Source organism: Vespa crabro, chromosome 25, assembly GCF_910589235.1.
Source record: "Vespa crabro chromosome 25, iyVesCrab1.2, whole genome shotgun sequence".
Lineage (NCBI taxonomy): Eukaryota > Metazoa > Arthropoda > Insecta > Hymenoptera > Vespidae > Vespa > Vespa crabro.
Genome location: NC_060979.1, coordinates 2,289,649 through 2,304,811, shown reverse-complemented (window position 1 = coordinate 2,304,811; position 15,163 = coordinate 2,289,649). Strand labels below are relative to the sequence as shown.

At 26.5% G+C, this 15,163-nt stretch overlaps 4 protein-coding genes across 5 annotated transcripts; 2 read left to right on the top strand and 2 right to left on the bottom strand.

Annotated features, from left to right (window-relative positions):
- Positions 1–435: 435 nt before the first annotated feature.
- On the bottom strand, positions 436–6,552 carry LOC124432385 (GATA zinc finger domain-containing protein 14-like). Its single transcript, XM_046981325.1, has 5 exons — positions 5,134–6,552; positions 4,447–4,831; positions 1,627–1,878; positions 1,190–1,443; positions 436–1,034 (listed from the first exon to the last, which is right to left on the bottom strand). The coding sequence occupies exons 1-5, from the start codon at positions 6,005–6,007 to the stop codon at positions 829–831; spliced, it is 1,971 nt and encodes a 656-aa protein (XP_046837281.1). The 5' UTR covers positions 6,008–6,552; the 3' UTR covers positions 436–828.
- A 1,125-nt stretch (positions 6,553–7,677) lies between these two features.
- On the top strand, positions 7,678–9,302 carry LOC124432371 (protein ILRUN). Of its 2 annotated transcripts, none has more exons than XM_046981290.1 (3): positions 7,678–8,084; positions 8,639–8,988; positions 9,170–9,302. In XM_046981290.1, the coding sequence occupies exons 1-3, from the start codon at positions 7,927–7,929 to the stop codon at positions 9,178–9,180; spliced, it is 519 nt and encodes a 172-aa protein (XP_046837246.1). In that variant the 5' UTR covers positions 7,678–7,926; the 3' UTR covers positions 9,181–9,302. The 2 variants fall into 2 exon arrangements, with proteins under 2 accessions (XP_046837246.1, XP_046837245.1); XM_046981289.1 differs by having other exon boundaries at positions 7,687–8,084; positions 9,166–9,302.
- Positions 9,303–11,452: 2,150 nt separating this feature from the next.
- On the bottom strand, positions 11,453–13,898 carry LOC124432389 (thymidylate synthase). The gene is made up of 4 exons (XM_046981329.1): positions 13,063–13,898; positions 12,196–12,459; positions 11,810–12,072; positions 11,453–11,677 (listed from the first exon to the last, which is right to left on the bottom strand). The coding sequence occupies exons 1-4, from the start codon at positions 13,337–13,339 to the stop codon at positions 11,468–11,470; spliced, it is 1,014 nt and encodes a 337-aa protein (XP_046837285.1). The 5' UTR covers positions 13,340–13,898; the 3' UTR covers positions 11,453–11,467.
- Positions 13,899–14,019: 121 nt separating this feature from the next.
- Positions 14,020–15,162, top strand: LOC124432390 (DNA-directed RNA polymerases I, II, and III subunit RPABC5). Its single transcript, XM_046981330.1, has 2 exons — positions 14,020–14,300; positions 14,861–15,162. Exons 1-2 carry the CDS (start codon positions 14,206–14,208, stop codon positions 14,967–14,969), a joined length of 204 nt encoding a protein of 67 aa, XP_046837286.1. The 5' UTR covers positions 14,020–14,205; the 3' UTR covers positions 14,970–15,162.
- The last annotated feature ends 1 nt before the right edge of the window (position 15,163 follows it).

The window sequence follows — 15,163 nt, the reverse complement described above, 5'->3', positions numbered from 1 at the left end:
AGAAAGAAAACCTATTTTTTTTACAAAACGATAAGGTAAATTAAAAAAATTAAAAAAAAAAAAAATTGCAAAAACAATAACGAAATATATATACACAACTAATTACACGTACATATATATATATATATATATATATATATATATATATATATATATATATATATATAAATAAATCATTAATTTTCAATGTTATTATTCCACAATTGTAAATATTATTAATATTAAATATTATATTTTTTCTTGGCTAATAGCAAAAAGAAAAAAAAACGTTTTACACACATTAAGGATCTAATAAAATGATAATGATGATAATAATAATATATATCCTGTAGTTATATAAATGATAATATTTTCTTATTTTTAACACATAGATGTATATATACATATATATGTGTATATATATATATATATATATATATATATATACATATATATATGTATATTAAGATCCAGATATAAGATCTTAAAAGGCAAGAGATATGAGATTTTTCATTTCGGATGTAATGATGTATCGGTAAAGCGGATGTCAGTAATGGACATCGTAAAAACTATATTATAATTCCCTTATCAAATCAATTAATCTTTTTTTCTTTTTTTCTTTTTCATTTTTTTTTCTTATTTTTTCCTTTTTTTTTTTTTATTTTTTTTTTTTCTTAATTTTTCCTTTCATTTCTTCTTTCCTTTTCTTCCATTATCGCGTACTTCTTATGTTACACTGTGACTCGTCGTACAATCGCTGGTAATCGTTATATTTTCGCATACTTGAATGTCCTGTATTTGTAACTCGTCTATCAAAATCACGTGTAATTCGTTGTTGTTGTCCGTGTGTCAAGCGGATTGCAATTGGGATGGCGATGACAATTCGTAAAATTGAAAATTTAATTCCTCCCCGAATAAATTCTCCGGCGATATTATTTCAGATTCTACCATGTTTAAACCTAAACCCGTTGAGCCCATATCGGTTACCAGAAAACCTTCGCTTATCAATCCACATTCCTCGGCTACTACTTCCTTCGATATTGGATTTAAAAAATCTAAAATAAAAGGACAAAGGAATAAATTAAAATGAATGATGAATATTCGTCAGAAACGGGGGGGGGGAAGAGGAGGGGAAAAAAAAAAGAAACAATCGAATAAACAAATAAAAAAAAAAAGATAATTAAACGAATGATGAACAAACATGACGTACCGCTTTCTTTTATGGTACAATCAAAATTAGTCGTTTGTGTTGTATTTTGTTGCTGTGTTCCCTGACACGTACCATTGGAAACCATCATTGGTACCAAATATTGTACCTCGACCTCCTTTTTGATACCGCTTAATATTTGTTCCGCACAATGTTCCAATGTCGTAGAATTTACGATATCGTCGGTATCCTCTTCGGAAGATTGACGTGTAATACTTGCCGTAGCTGCTTCTATTTCGTCTAATAAACCTATTTCACTGAAATATGATTGGAATAATATAATGTAAACAAATTTTTTATATATATATATATATATATTATATAAACTTTATTACATAAGTAATATTTATTATATAAAATAATTATATAATAAATTATTATGTATTAATTTTTTTTTTAATGTATGTATATATATACAAATGGATATATAAATTATTTACCTGTTGTTAGTATCATGTTGCCGAGAATTGCCATAATCAACGTCCTTTATGATCGATCGTGATGATGGTTTTGTCGGATCGGTTGTAATTATTTGATGTGGTCTGGTGTCACCACGATTGGCTATCGCCCATAAATGACCAGCACCATGTGGGGCCTTAGATCCTTTTCGAAAATGTGGATTTATCGAGAGATTATGTCTCACAGAATTTTTCCAACGATCGTCATTACTTTTGTAATAAGGAAAGTGTTCCCTAAAATAAAAATTAAAAAAATAAATAAATAAAGTAAATAAATAAATAAATAATATAAATAAATAAATAAAATTAGAAAAACATATATGAAGAGAAACAAAAAAAAATATATATATATATATATACATATATGATTAATTTCTCTCTCTCTCTTTCTCTCATTTTATATATTTTATAATTTTATTTTTATTTATTTATTTTTTTTTTCTTTTTTTTTTTTTTTTTATTCAACTGAATTATTCAAATTCGAAAATAATTTTAATTTTCGACAATTACTCAATCCCGCGAAAATAATTTACCTTTTTCTATCACTCTATTCTCGATATAAAATTTGAAATATACATGGGGTCGGGTCAAAAGTTATTAAATGATTTCAAAATTGAATTATCCTTTTTCGAGACCTTTTCGAGACCTTTTCAAGCTGATGTTTTTTTTTTCGCATTAAACTAAGTAAAACTACAAGCCTCGCTTAACTAGAAACTTTTGGCCGACGACCCCTCTCCCCCACGGCCAACCATAACTCCTTCTCCTCAACCCTTACAATTTATCGGGATCACAATCATTTTTCATATTTCAATTTTACATCGATTGTTAATACTATTGTTATTATTATTAATATCGTTATTAATTAAAAAATTTAATATATACAAAATTTAGAAAAAATTGTTAATAATATTTGTATCCTTTATTAATTATTAATTATTCTTAATGAACCTATAGAAATCGTTAATAATAAATCTAATATAAAATTTTTCTAATGACAATTAATAACAAATTATTAATATGGCAAATGTAAATATATAAAAATTGCAAAAAAGAGAATATCCAAAAGATATCTAAAAAAAAAAAGAACAAAAAAAAAAGAGGAAATAAAAAATAGCCAAATATCCAACAAATTTGATTAAAAAGAAAAGAAGAAGAAAAATAATAATAATAATAATAATAATGATAATAATAATAACAATAAAAATAATTATAAATAAACAGAAGAAAATCGATAGAAAAAGCTGATACAAATGTAATAAATATAATCAAAAAAAAAAAAAAAAGAGAGAGAGAGAGAAAAAAAAAGGAAATGTTAAAAAAAAAAAAAAAAAAACTTAAAGTAAACCAAAAGAAAAAGATTTTTCCGCTTCAGAAATGAATACCATCGACAATAACGATTATATAATAAATCATATCGTAGAAAACAAATATTTTCTTTGCTTGAACAAAATATCGGTTATTAAAAAAAAAAAAAAAAAAAAAAAGAAAAAAAAAAGAAAAAAAAAACCAATACAAAAGAAGAAAAAAAAAACAAAAGAGATAAAAAAAAAAGAAAAAAATTACTATAATCGTCAATATATGTATACATGCATACATACATATACATACACATACACACATATATATATGTATTTCTTCGTTATTTCACAATTTTCTCGAAGAAACTTATGCGATCGAAGAGGTGAAAGTATAGAAACGGTAAATCGTGTTCGCATTCGCGTTAGAGCCGCAATGCACGAGGTAGAATAGGAATGAGGGTGAGGGTGAGGGTGAGAGCGAGGGTGAGAGTAAAGGTGTGGGTGTGGGCGAGGGTGAGGGTGAAAGGAGTTCGTACCAGGATGTGCAAAGCAACAACTGGTTAGTGGTACCAATGGGTACCATCTAAGAACCCAGCGAACCTTCGTCAACGGCAACCCTCTCTCTCTCTCTCTCTCTCTCTCTCTCTCTCTCTGACTCTCTATTTCTCTCTCTCTTTCTCTTTCTCTTTCTCTATGAACTCATCGACGTTGTTTCGAACGTCCCCTAAATTCAGACTTTTTCTCTTTTTTTTCCTTCCTTTTTTTATTTTTATTTTTTCCTTTTTTCTCTTCTTATTACTTCTCCGTTCAAATCGGAGAGAAAATAAATCGACGAGCATAATCGTCTATAGTGTCCCATTTACATATCATTATGGTTACTATTATTATTATTATTATTATTATTATTATTATTATTATTATTATTATTATTATTGTTGTTGTTGTTGTTGCTGTTGTTGTTGTTATTATTACGATGAACGATAAGGATAATGAAATGGGATTGTAAAATTGAGAATGTCAATTTTGGATAGATCTCGAATTTTCTATTTTTTTTTTGTAATTTAAAAACGTAATTTAAAAAAAAAGTATATATATATATATATATATGTATATAAATGTTTTTCTTTCTTTCTTTCTTTTTTCTTTTTTTTCTTTTTTTTCTTTTATTTTTATTTACGAAAATTGAAACTCCCGATTTTTTTCTCAAACTCTTCCTCGAAATAATATAATATAGAAATATAAAATTTTTTACTAACATATATTATATTATTATGTATCATATTCATATATTATTATTATTATTATTATTATTATTATTATTATTTATAGTTTTGTAAGATAATTATTTAATTGAATTCTTAATTTTAAAACATTGATATGCTAAGATGATCTATTAATTTAATTTTTCTTTATCTAATAAATTAAATCAATTGTAAAATAAAATATATGTATATATATATATATCTTTTTTTTTTTTTTTATTTTTATTTTTATTTTTACTTACGAAATCCATTGATAAATCGCCGAAACGGTAAGTTCCCCTCTTTCTTGTAGCGCATGTTCGATTAATTCGGTATAAGTGAACGGTGGCTTTTTCGGACAATTATTATTATTATTATTATTATTATTATTATTATTATTAGTATTGTTATTATTATTGTTGTTGTTGTTGTTGTTGTTGTTGTTGTTGTTGTTGTTATTATTATTGTTGTTGTTATTGGTAGATGAAAAATCTTGATGATGATTATTAATGTCCGAATTAACGTATGAAGATTTCTGATTAGTAATCGTTGAATTATCTTGATTATTGTTATACAATTTTTTGGAATCTATCGTATAGATCATTGATCCATTACCACGATGATTATTATTTCCTTTACTTTTATTTCCTGATAAACAAAAATTAGAAAATAATTTCTTTTCTTTTTTTTTTTTTTTTCTTTTTTTCCCTAAATTCATATAACAAAATACTCTTATACATGTATACATGTACACACATACAGGCACATTGATATAAGAGTATTTTGTAATAATTTTGTAAATATTTTAAATACAATTATATAAATAAATTTGTATTATTTATTTATATTATATAAAAATTTAATAATACATACATATATATATATATATATATAATTTTTTTAAATGAATAAATAAATATATATATATATATACATATATATTTATTTACCGTAATAATTATCCTTGAGATCTATCCCATTGTTATATATTTTATCGTCAGCAGCAGCTTCGATGAAAGGATCTAATTTAAAATCCAACAACCATGAAAGATTACCATTCTCTTCTTGATCATCGAATTGATGATATTGTTGTTGTTGTTGTTGTTGATCATTATTATTCGTTAAAGATTGCATAGAATTTTGTTGGGATTTCATTCTATTATTCGATGCGGGTAAAGTGATCAACGATTGATGATGATGATGATGGTGATGATGATGGTGATGATTTATGGATTCCCATAAACCATTACGTATTACCTGCTGATAATTATTTTGTGTATCGTCGATCGTACGTAAATCGGTATAAATTATATCGGAATTAGGGTGTCCTTCCAATGAAATTGACGACGATAATGACGAAGACGACGATGACATCGATGACGATGACGAGGATGACGGTGACGATATTGTTGTCGTACAATTGTTTGTCAATTCTGTTACTTGTTCCTGTATACGTTGACTTTCCAAATCGGATAACGTTGTCCAAGAATAATTGGTACCGTCTACAACCAATACTTTCAAACGCGTTACGGATGAGGCACGTTCGTCGTTATTATTATCCTGACTGATCGTCGTCGAATTGTTTGTGGTAAAAAACGACGTATTATTATCGACGTCCGAAATAAGATCGTTCGACATTATCAATTCTATCGGGGTTTCTAATTCTTGCAAATAACGTTTTCTACCATTTTGCCATAATTCCTCGCAAAAACTATTTACGTCTAGATCCTCGTAGATCTTTCTTTTCGACGATTTACCACCTTGGCCATTTACGATCGTATCGTGATTCGAAACGTTACCGTTGTTAGACGATGGTCCTATCATTTTTCTTCGAAAATTATGCTTTTTTATTTTTTTTTTTTTTTTCGAAAATCTTCTTCCTTTTTTTTTCAAAAAAGAGAGAGAGAGAGAGAGAGAGATGGAGAGAGAGAGAGAGAGAGAGAAGGGAGAAAAAAAATAGTAAAAGCAAATATGTCTCAAAGTCGAGATTGATTTTTTAGAATTTTCCTTTTTTTTTTTCTTTTCTTTCTTCTATTCTTTGTTATCTCTTAAAAATCGCTTTATCAGATAGAAAATGTATAGAATTTTCGATGAAATCACTATAATCCCATTACTCTCTCTCTTGTGCGTTATGTGGTAATGATCAAAAAAAAAAATCTTTGACATATAACATCACTTTTTTCTTTTTTCTTTTTTTTTCCTTCCTTTTTTTTACATGCGAATGTCCATTTTGTATATCGACTTGAATCGTAGCAATACGTACGTTATACGTAAACACACACACACAAGTACATGAACACCAAACGCGCCTTTCCACGTATATTCGGAGAAATTTTTTTTTCCCTTCCTTTTTTTTTTTTTTTTTTTTTTTTTTTTTTTTTTTTTTTTTTTTTTATTCGACCACTCTATATTTCGAGATAATATATAGATTTTTTTGTTCTCTCCCGAAAAGACCTCACGAGCGAAATTATTAAGGGATATATTTAATTCTTTACTAATGTATACGATTGTATTTCAAAACACGATCGTTTTCTTAACTCTATGAAGTTAACGTTAAAACCATGACAAGACTCTACGAGGAACGAACGTGATCGCGAGTTGACGCGCGATAGACGTTTGTTTTGTATTTCGATTGTTCCGCGGTACGTATGACTCTCGTATGCGCGCGCATCCTATCGACTGCGTTACCAACGCGCATGCGTTGAGTTACTCAAGTCGTCACCGCGCAGGCGTTAACCTCGATTGCTTAATAACGCGCATGCGTAGAAAACTCTGCGTCAATTTACAAAACCCGCGAATAATAAAATCTTATTCTTACGGGATAATTATATAAACAATTAATCTTTATACATATATATATATATATGTATATATATGTATATATATATGTATGTATTATTGTAATTTATTATTAAAAAAAGTAATTCTTTTCTATTTTTCTGCTCATTTTAAATGTCACGCTAACAATTTATTATTAGCAATATGATGATTAGAAAAAGATGAAGAATTTTAATTAACAATTAGCAACATTGAAATTTACATCGAACGATATCGAGACACGAGAATGTGTTTTTTTTCCCCCTCCTTCTGAAAATTGATAGGGAATTTCTTTCTGTTTTTTTTTTCTTTTTTTTTCTTTTTCATTTTTTTTTTTTTTTAGCACGCGAGACATACGCGTATGACGGGATAATGTTATTATGAGGATGTAGGGGGGGGAGATCGACTTAGCGTCGATAAAAACAATTTTCTCGACGTTAGCGATTCTTGTGTTAAATACGTACGGAAAATTCCGTGGATTTCTTTTTTTTTTTTTTCGCAATTACGATTAATACATAACGCTTATTGGTTTAGTGATTTTTAATTGGAGTATAATCTCGTAAAATAATAATCTTTCATTGGACTGTACAATAGTTGCGTATAGAAGCACACAACACACACACATATATATATATATATGTGTACATACGTATCTATATATATATGTATACTTAAAGGGAGAGATATACTTTCTCGATTCGTTTCTAATTCTGGAACGGAATGTACCACGAGTGCATGCACTTACATACAACGGAACGTCATAATCCCGAGGAATGACATTTAAAATTTTGTAGTTAAATCGACGATAAGTGAATACGTTATTTAGAAGAGTTTGTTTTTTTTTTTTTTTCAAACAAAAAGATTTCATTTCATCATCGCGGTTAGTTATATTGCATGGATCTTAATACGAAAGAAGGGAAGACGATATGAACGTGAACAACGACGTGGATCAACATTTGTTACACCAATTTAGCTGTTTGGGCACCACGGATAAAGATGATTTAATTAAACAGCTACAAAGATTGTTAGCTGGTAGCCAATTAAATGAGGCAACCGCTGCGTTTTTCTTGGATATGAATAATTGGTAATATGTCTTTTCTGTTAATAATATAGGTTAACTTTTGAATTAAACTTATATACGTTACATTGACATAACCTTTTAATACTCTGTTTACCAATGTCAATAGTTTCTGTTTTTCTTTTCTTTTCTTTTCTTTTCTTTTTTTTTTTATTTTATTTTATTTCTTTTTTCCTCCCCGAGCTCCCCAACTATCCCCTCTCCCCCCTCCCTCCTGTCTCCTCTCATTTGACAACAATTATCTTTTACATTTTTCTGTTCAAATTTTTTTTCTTTTCTTTTCTTTTCTTTCTTTCTTTTTTTTTTTTTTTTTTTTTTTTTATTATGAAGAAACTTCAAAGAACGACTTTCAGTTGTATGTGTTTGTTTGTTTGTTCTTTTTTTTTTTTTGTATGTATGTATATATCTATGTATGTTACTTATACACAACATATAATATAATATTTATAAGAAGATAGATGTTTGATATCACTTGTAAGAAAATTAATATGATCCTTCTGATTGAAATAATGATGTGTAATATTTTAAATGTTAAATGTAATATTTTATTTCCATTATAGGAATTTACAAGCTGCGGTATGTAGTTACTTCGATTATGAGTCACCATTCAAACTTCCTTGTATGACGCTATTGTGCGACAGCACCATAGGCGATGGAGAATCTGTTCCGCCTAATACAAAGTTTCAAAAGTCATGGCGAATTCAAAATAGCGGTACAGAAACTTGGCCAAATGGCGTTCGCTTACAACATTCTGCTGGTACACCATTGGGCGATTGTATGAAAGTGCCAGTTCCATCCTTAGCTCCTAAAGAAACGATAGAGATAAGTGTCACTTTGACAAGCCCCGAGGATTTGGGTGTTCACCAAAGCAAATGGAGGATGATAACACCTGCTGGCTCTTATTTTGGTGGTAAAAAGATAATATCATATGATAATAATGTATATCATATAACTAATCTTATAGCTAATCTTATTGACATATTTATAATATATATATATATATATATATATTTTTTATTGATTACTATTTATTCTCTTTTTTTCTTTTCTTTTTTTTTTTTTTTTTTTTTTTTTTTTATTTTTCCAGATAGTATCTGGGTGATCATAAATGTTAGTGAATGTGGAACATTGGCAGTAACACAACAGCTACATCAATTAAGTACTTCACAGTCTAATGATGTTCAGATGTCATAGCCTTTGACAGATAAAAATTCTCTCCAAACATTTTTGCGACTTATCCTCCACATTTTCAAAGCGCTCTTGCTTTATTCCTAGTTTTTCTTTAAAAATACTTCTTTGTTATATAATCTCTTTTCATTTATCAAATAATACTTTTATTTTTCTTATTAACCATGAACGAAATGAATAATTACTATATTTATTCGGGTAACTGAAATTTTTATGTTTTAACAATAAGCCATTATCCTTAATTTGGCTATTTGAAAATTGTTGGTTTAATATGAAGTTTTTTTTATTTCTTACCTTCTTTTATCTTTTGTTTTATTAATTTTCATTTTTATTTTTATTTTTCGTTTCTCCTCTCTCTATCTCTTTTATTTCTTATTTTTTTTTATCTTCTTTTTTTTTTTTTTTTTTTTATTTTTTATTTTTTTTGTTATTGAAACAGAAGTAATATTAAAAAGGACACAAGAGACCCCATAGAGAACGTGTATATTAAATCATGGGGTAAACAAAAAATAAGAGAAAAAAAAGAAAAAAAGAAAAGAAAAGAAATAAGAATACACTTGTTAATCGTCGCATTCTGAAATGTATGACATGATGTATAAAAATTAATATATTTTATAACGTACATAGAGATTTAATATTTTATTAATATTTTATAATTGCTATAAATAATTAAAGAAAGGTAAAAAAAAAAGAAAAAGAAAGAAAGAAAAGGAAAACAAAGAAATGTCAGAGAGAAAAATAAGTTTCCCTTAAGATTTTAATTTTTGTAAGAAGTTAAATACACATATATAATATATAAGAAATATACTTTTTAATTTTTTTTTTTTTTTTTTTTTTTTTTTTCTTTTTCCCCACCCACCGCCCCTTAAATAATAATTTGCCGTAATTATTATCACGTCGTAAACCAACAATGTTCAAATATAATTCATTTCATCTTTTAATAATAAATAATATTTGTGATTGGCTCTATATTCAGTTTCGGCTCGGTATTCAATTAAGAAAGTTTGAAATTATCAGTTATCCGGATATTTTTAGTAATTGATATTTTTCATTACAGATTTGAGGACAGAAAAAAAAAAACAAAAAAACAAAAAAGAAACAAAAATAAAAAAAAGAAAAAAAAAGGGAAAAAAAAACAGAAAAAAAATGTGTCTTAAAAAATCTTAATAGCATTGAGGTATGTTCGATAATACATGTGACTTGCACACACACACACACACATATATATATATATATATATATGTATATACATATATATATTATTAAATAAGTGATACGTGTCTTAAAAAAATGTATTTATATGAAAATTCAGCTACACATCTCTTTGCCTTTTATAAAAATAATTTTAATTTCTCTATATATGAGGATATATATATATATATATATATATATATATATATATTTCTTTATATATCACTTCATACAGAGATCGATTAAGATATTACATTATGATAATATTATAAACAAGTCACGTTATTCTGTTTGAGTTGGGAACTGCTTATAGTAAGTCTTCTTATATAATAATCTATACACACAAGCACACATACATAGACATATACACGTAAATAATACAAACATAAAATAACACAAATATACATATGCTTGTCTGCAACCCGTGCTTATATTTCTATCATGTAATTTGTATATAACTTACATGATAGAATTATCATTGTTTATTACAGTTTTGTTAATTATATATTCATCAAGGGAAGGGAGGGGTGGGAGGTGGGAGGGCTGACAGACTCGCACATGGATAATATCTATATATACATATACATATATATATATGTATATATATATATATATATATATATATATATATATATATATAAAATGCTATCAAAGAGTATACTTTCTAAGGTACAGGTTTATTAGAAATATAACTTTTATTAGAGAAGAAAAAAAAAAGAATAATAATAATAATAAAATAAAATGAAATATAATAAAGTGTAATACTTACTAAAAAGAAAAAAAAAGAAAGAAAAAGAAAGTCACAAGCACAAGATACATTTATTCTATATTCACCAGATCAAAAGTATATATAAAATAATATACTGTCTGTTAAGGAAAATTTCTTAAAAAAGAAAAAAAAAGAAAAAAAAGTTCTTATTTTTATACTTGTACCTGAAGTCTCTAATAGGAATGATTAAGAAAGAAAATGAGGAAAAGAAAAGAAAAGAAAAGAAGACAAAAAAGAAAAATCATATTGCCATTTGCATATTAATTTTTGGATGTGGATTGTAATCGATTAGCTCAAAATTATCAACCGTAAAGTCATCTATATCCTTAACGTCCCCAATTATTTTCAATATTGGAAATGGCCTCGGTGTACGTTTTACTTGTTCTTTAAGTACCGGTATATGATTTACATATACATGACAATCACCCATTGTGTGCACGAATTCACCTGGCTATCAAAGAGAAATCATTTATTTTTATTGTATATATATGTATATATATGTATATATATATATATATACAAAAAAAAATATATATATATATATATATATACTTTGCAATTATGATCATAAGATGAAATGTACCTTTAAATTTGTAATGTGAGCCACCATATAAGTTAATAGAGAATATGATGCTATATTGAATGGTACACCTAGACCCATATCAGCACTTCTTTGATAAAGTTGACACGACAACGTTCCATTCTGTACATAAAATTGTACGAGACAATGACAAGGTGGTAAAGCCATTTGTGGGATATCAACTGGATTCCATGCTGTCATTATTATTCTTCTATCATCCGGTGAGTCTTTTATCTTTTGAATGACATCCTTCAATTGATCTATACCTAAATTTTCACAATAATTATTTTTAAATCCATTAAAAAGTTAAAAAATTAATTATAATGTATATATATATATATTTATATATATACTTATAGGAACACTTAAATGGTCTAACTAAAACTTGCCTTGTCCTTTATAATTTGTATGCATATTTTTATATTCAGCACCATAATGTCTCCATTGAAATCCATATACAGGGCCTAAATCACCTTCCTCTCTTAATGTAAGACCGCAAGAATCAAGATAATCACGAGAAGAATTGGCATCCCAAATATGAATCCCTTTATCTGCCAATTCTTTTGCATTAGTTGATCCCTTAATGAACCATAATAATTCTTCAACGACACCTCGCCAAAAAACTCTTTTTGTGGTCAACAATGGAAATGATCCTATTACGAACAATAATTATTAGAAAATTATTAGAAAAATTTTCTTTCTTTTTTTTCTCTCTCTCTCTTTTTTTTTTCTTTTTTCTTCTTTTTCTCCCTTCGTGCTATTTATTCGTCGCACAAAAAAATAAAAGTTCTGAGAAATATATATATATATATATATATATATATATATATATATATATATTTGTGTTCTGTGTGTATATATAAATAATTTTTGATTTATAACAACATAAGTTAATAATAATAATAATAAATGGAGTAAAATATCGGTGCCTGTTTAGCATGATTTTTGTATAAATGAAATGAAATCTTACATGAATGCTTTTGAATGAATTTAAATAAAAATATTATTAATAAAGTTTGACGATCTGTATCAATAATCTTATAGATATTAATGCTAATCGTCTTTTGTAGGGATAATTTTCATAATAGAAATAATAAAATGTCAAGAAAATAATAATATATATAGTATATAAGGAAAAAAAAGAAAATTTTATATGCCTCATTAATTTGGAGATCTAATTAAATGTTTATTGATTTTTATATTTGTTATTGAAAATAAGAGAAAAAAAAAAAAGAAAAACAGAAAGGGAGACATACCATTTTGCAAATTGAAACGCATGTGCGTTCCAAAAATCGAATAAGTACCGACTCCGGTTCTATCGTTTTTCTTCGCTCCGGTATTAATTATTTTCTCTATTAAATGCAAATATTGATATTCATCATGGTCATGGTCTTCCGATTTATTGGAATTATTTAATTCCTCTGTTACTTCATTATCATTCCTTCGAGACATAATGTAACTTTTTTTTATTAAATAACCTTTAACGGATATCCTCACACTCACACGTAAAATATGTATACAGGATGTATGCATTTGATCGAAGACATTTTTTCAGATTTATTTTTTTAAAAAGTTTATCATTAAAATTAAACGTTTGTTAAAATATTATTATAAATTATTCTAATCTTACGATGTAGCATGAAAACGTCCATGAACGCACTAACGCTCATTTGCGAATGTAATTTAAAATATAAATATAAGATGTTTATTTGAGTTTGTTATGAGATGTTTATTTTTGAAATATTAAGTATGTTTCGTATGAAAAAGGAAGAGAAAAAAGTAATATTATTTTTAATAATCTTAAATGTTTAACGAAACGTTTGAAATAAAAGGATTTCGATATTTCAATTAAATATAATTATGCCGTGCATTGATATAATCGAACGAAATTTTGTTCATTTTTATTTATTAATTATTAAAGAAAAGAAAAATATCAATTCAAATTTACCGCCAATTTGTGTGGCGCTGTTGTCGCCGCGTAAGCGAACGATCTATGGTCTAAAAATTTTACAAAGTATAAATGCAAATGTAATTGAATTGTAATTATTTTCTCGATAGATCGATTTATTATTAATAAAAAAATGACGAAAGAATAATAATTTGATTTTTTTTTTTGTTTTTTTTTTTTTTTTACATTAAATTTCATTCGTCTTTTCATTCAATCTGTCGATATTGTATTTTTAATTTTTGAAAGGTTGGTAATACTGGATTGTACCATAAGACGAATCAATCAGAAGCCTCGTTTAAGTATATTATGTAGTCTTTCTCAGTCTATCTCGAATCCTTGGGTTAATTTGTATTATTGACGTAATCGTGAACGTTGTAATTACGTTTGTGCGTGCATACATAAGATTAAAAAAATATTTCTATTACGATATATATATTCATTAATAATCAACATGATCATTCCTGTGAGGTGTTTCACTTGTGGAAAAGTTATTGGAAACAAATGGGAGGCATATCTTGGCTTACTACAGGCAGAGTACACCGAAGGGTAAATTAATTAATTAATTAATTACGTACATAACCTCTCAAATATTGAATTCTATATATTAATCATATATTATCCATACATATTTATTCGCTATATTCATTTTTTCCTAAACGTTCCTTATGTAAAAAAAAAAAAAAAAAAAAGAAAAAAGTATGAATTTAAATTACATACATAACCTCTAAAACATGAAATTCTTTATTAATCATCGTCATTCATATACATTTTATTCATTTATATTCATTTGTCCAATAGTAGTTTTTTATGCGTTTAAAAAAAAAAAAAAAAAAAAAAAAAGAATAGAAATCCGTTCATAGATATATAACCACGAAAACGTGAAATTTTTTAATTAAAAATTATCCGTTCGGTGTATATTTATTTATATAAAAAAAAAAAGGAAAATATCCCTTTTTTTCGTTTCGTTTTTATTTTTGACCAAGATAAACGATATAAGGGATCTATCAGGAATTAAGAAAAGTTGGACAAAAAATTTAGAGAAAACAAAATTTTATGGATCTTTGTGGGATAATTCTCGTAAAACGGTCGTTTGCGTAATGTTTCAGTGATGCTCTTGATGCATTGGGTTTGAAACGATATTGCTGTCGCCGAATGCTGCTTGGACATGTGGATCTTATTGAGAAACTACTTAATTATGCACCTTTAGAAAAATAAATATATATATATATATATGTATGTATATATAAATGTATATATATATATATATATATGTGTGTATATGATAGTTCGATAAGCATTTTGTTCAGCATAGTTTCTCATATTGAATCACGATTTATAATAACATTATCATAATAAGATTTACTATGTATAAAAGTCTAAGCATATATATATAATTTTTTTTTTTTTTT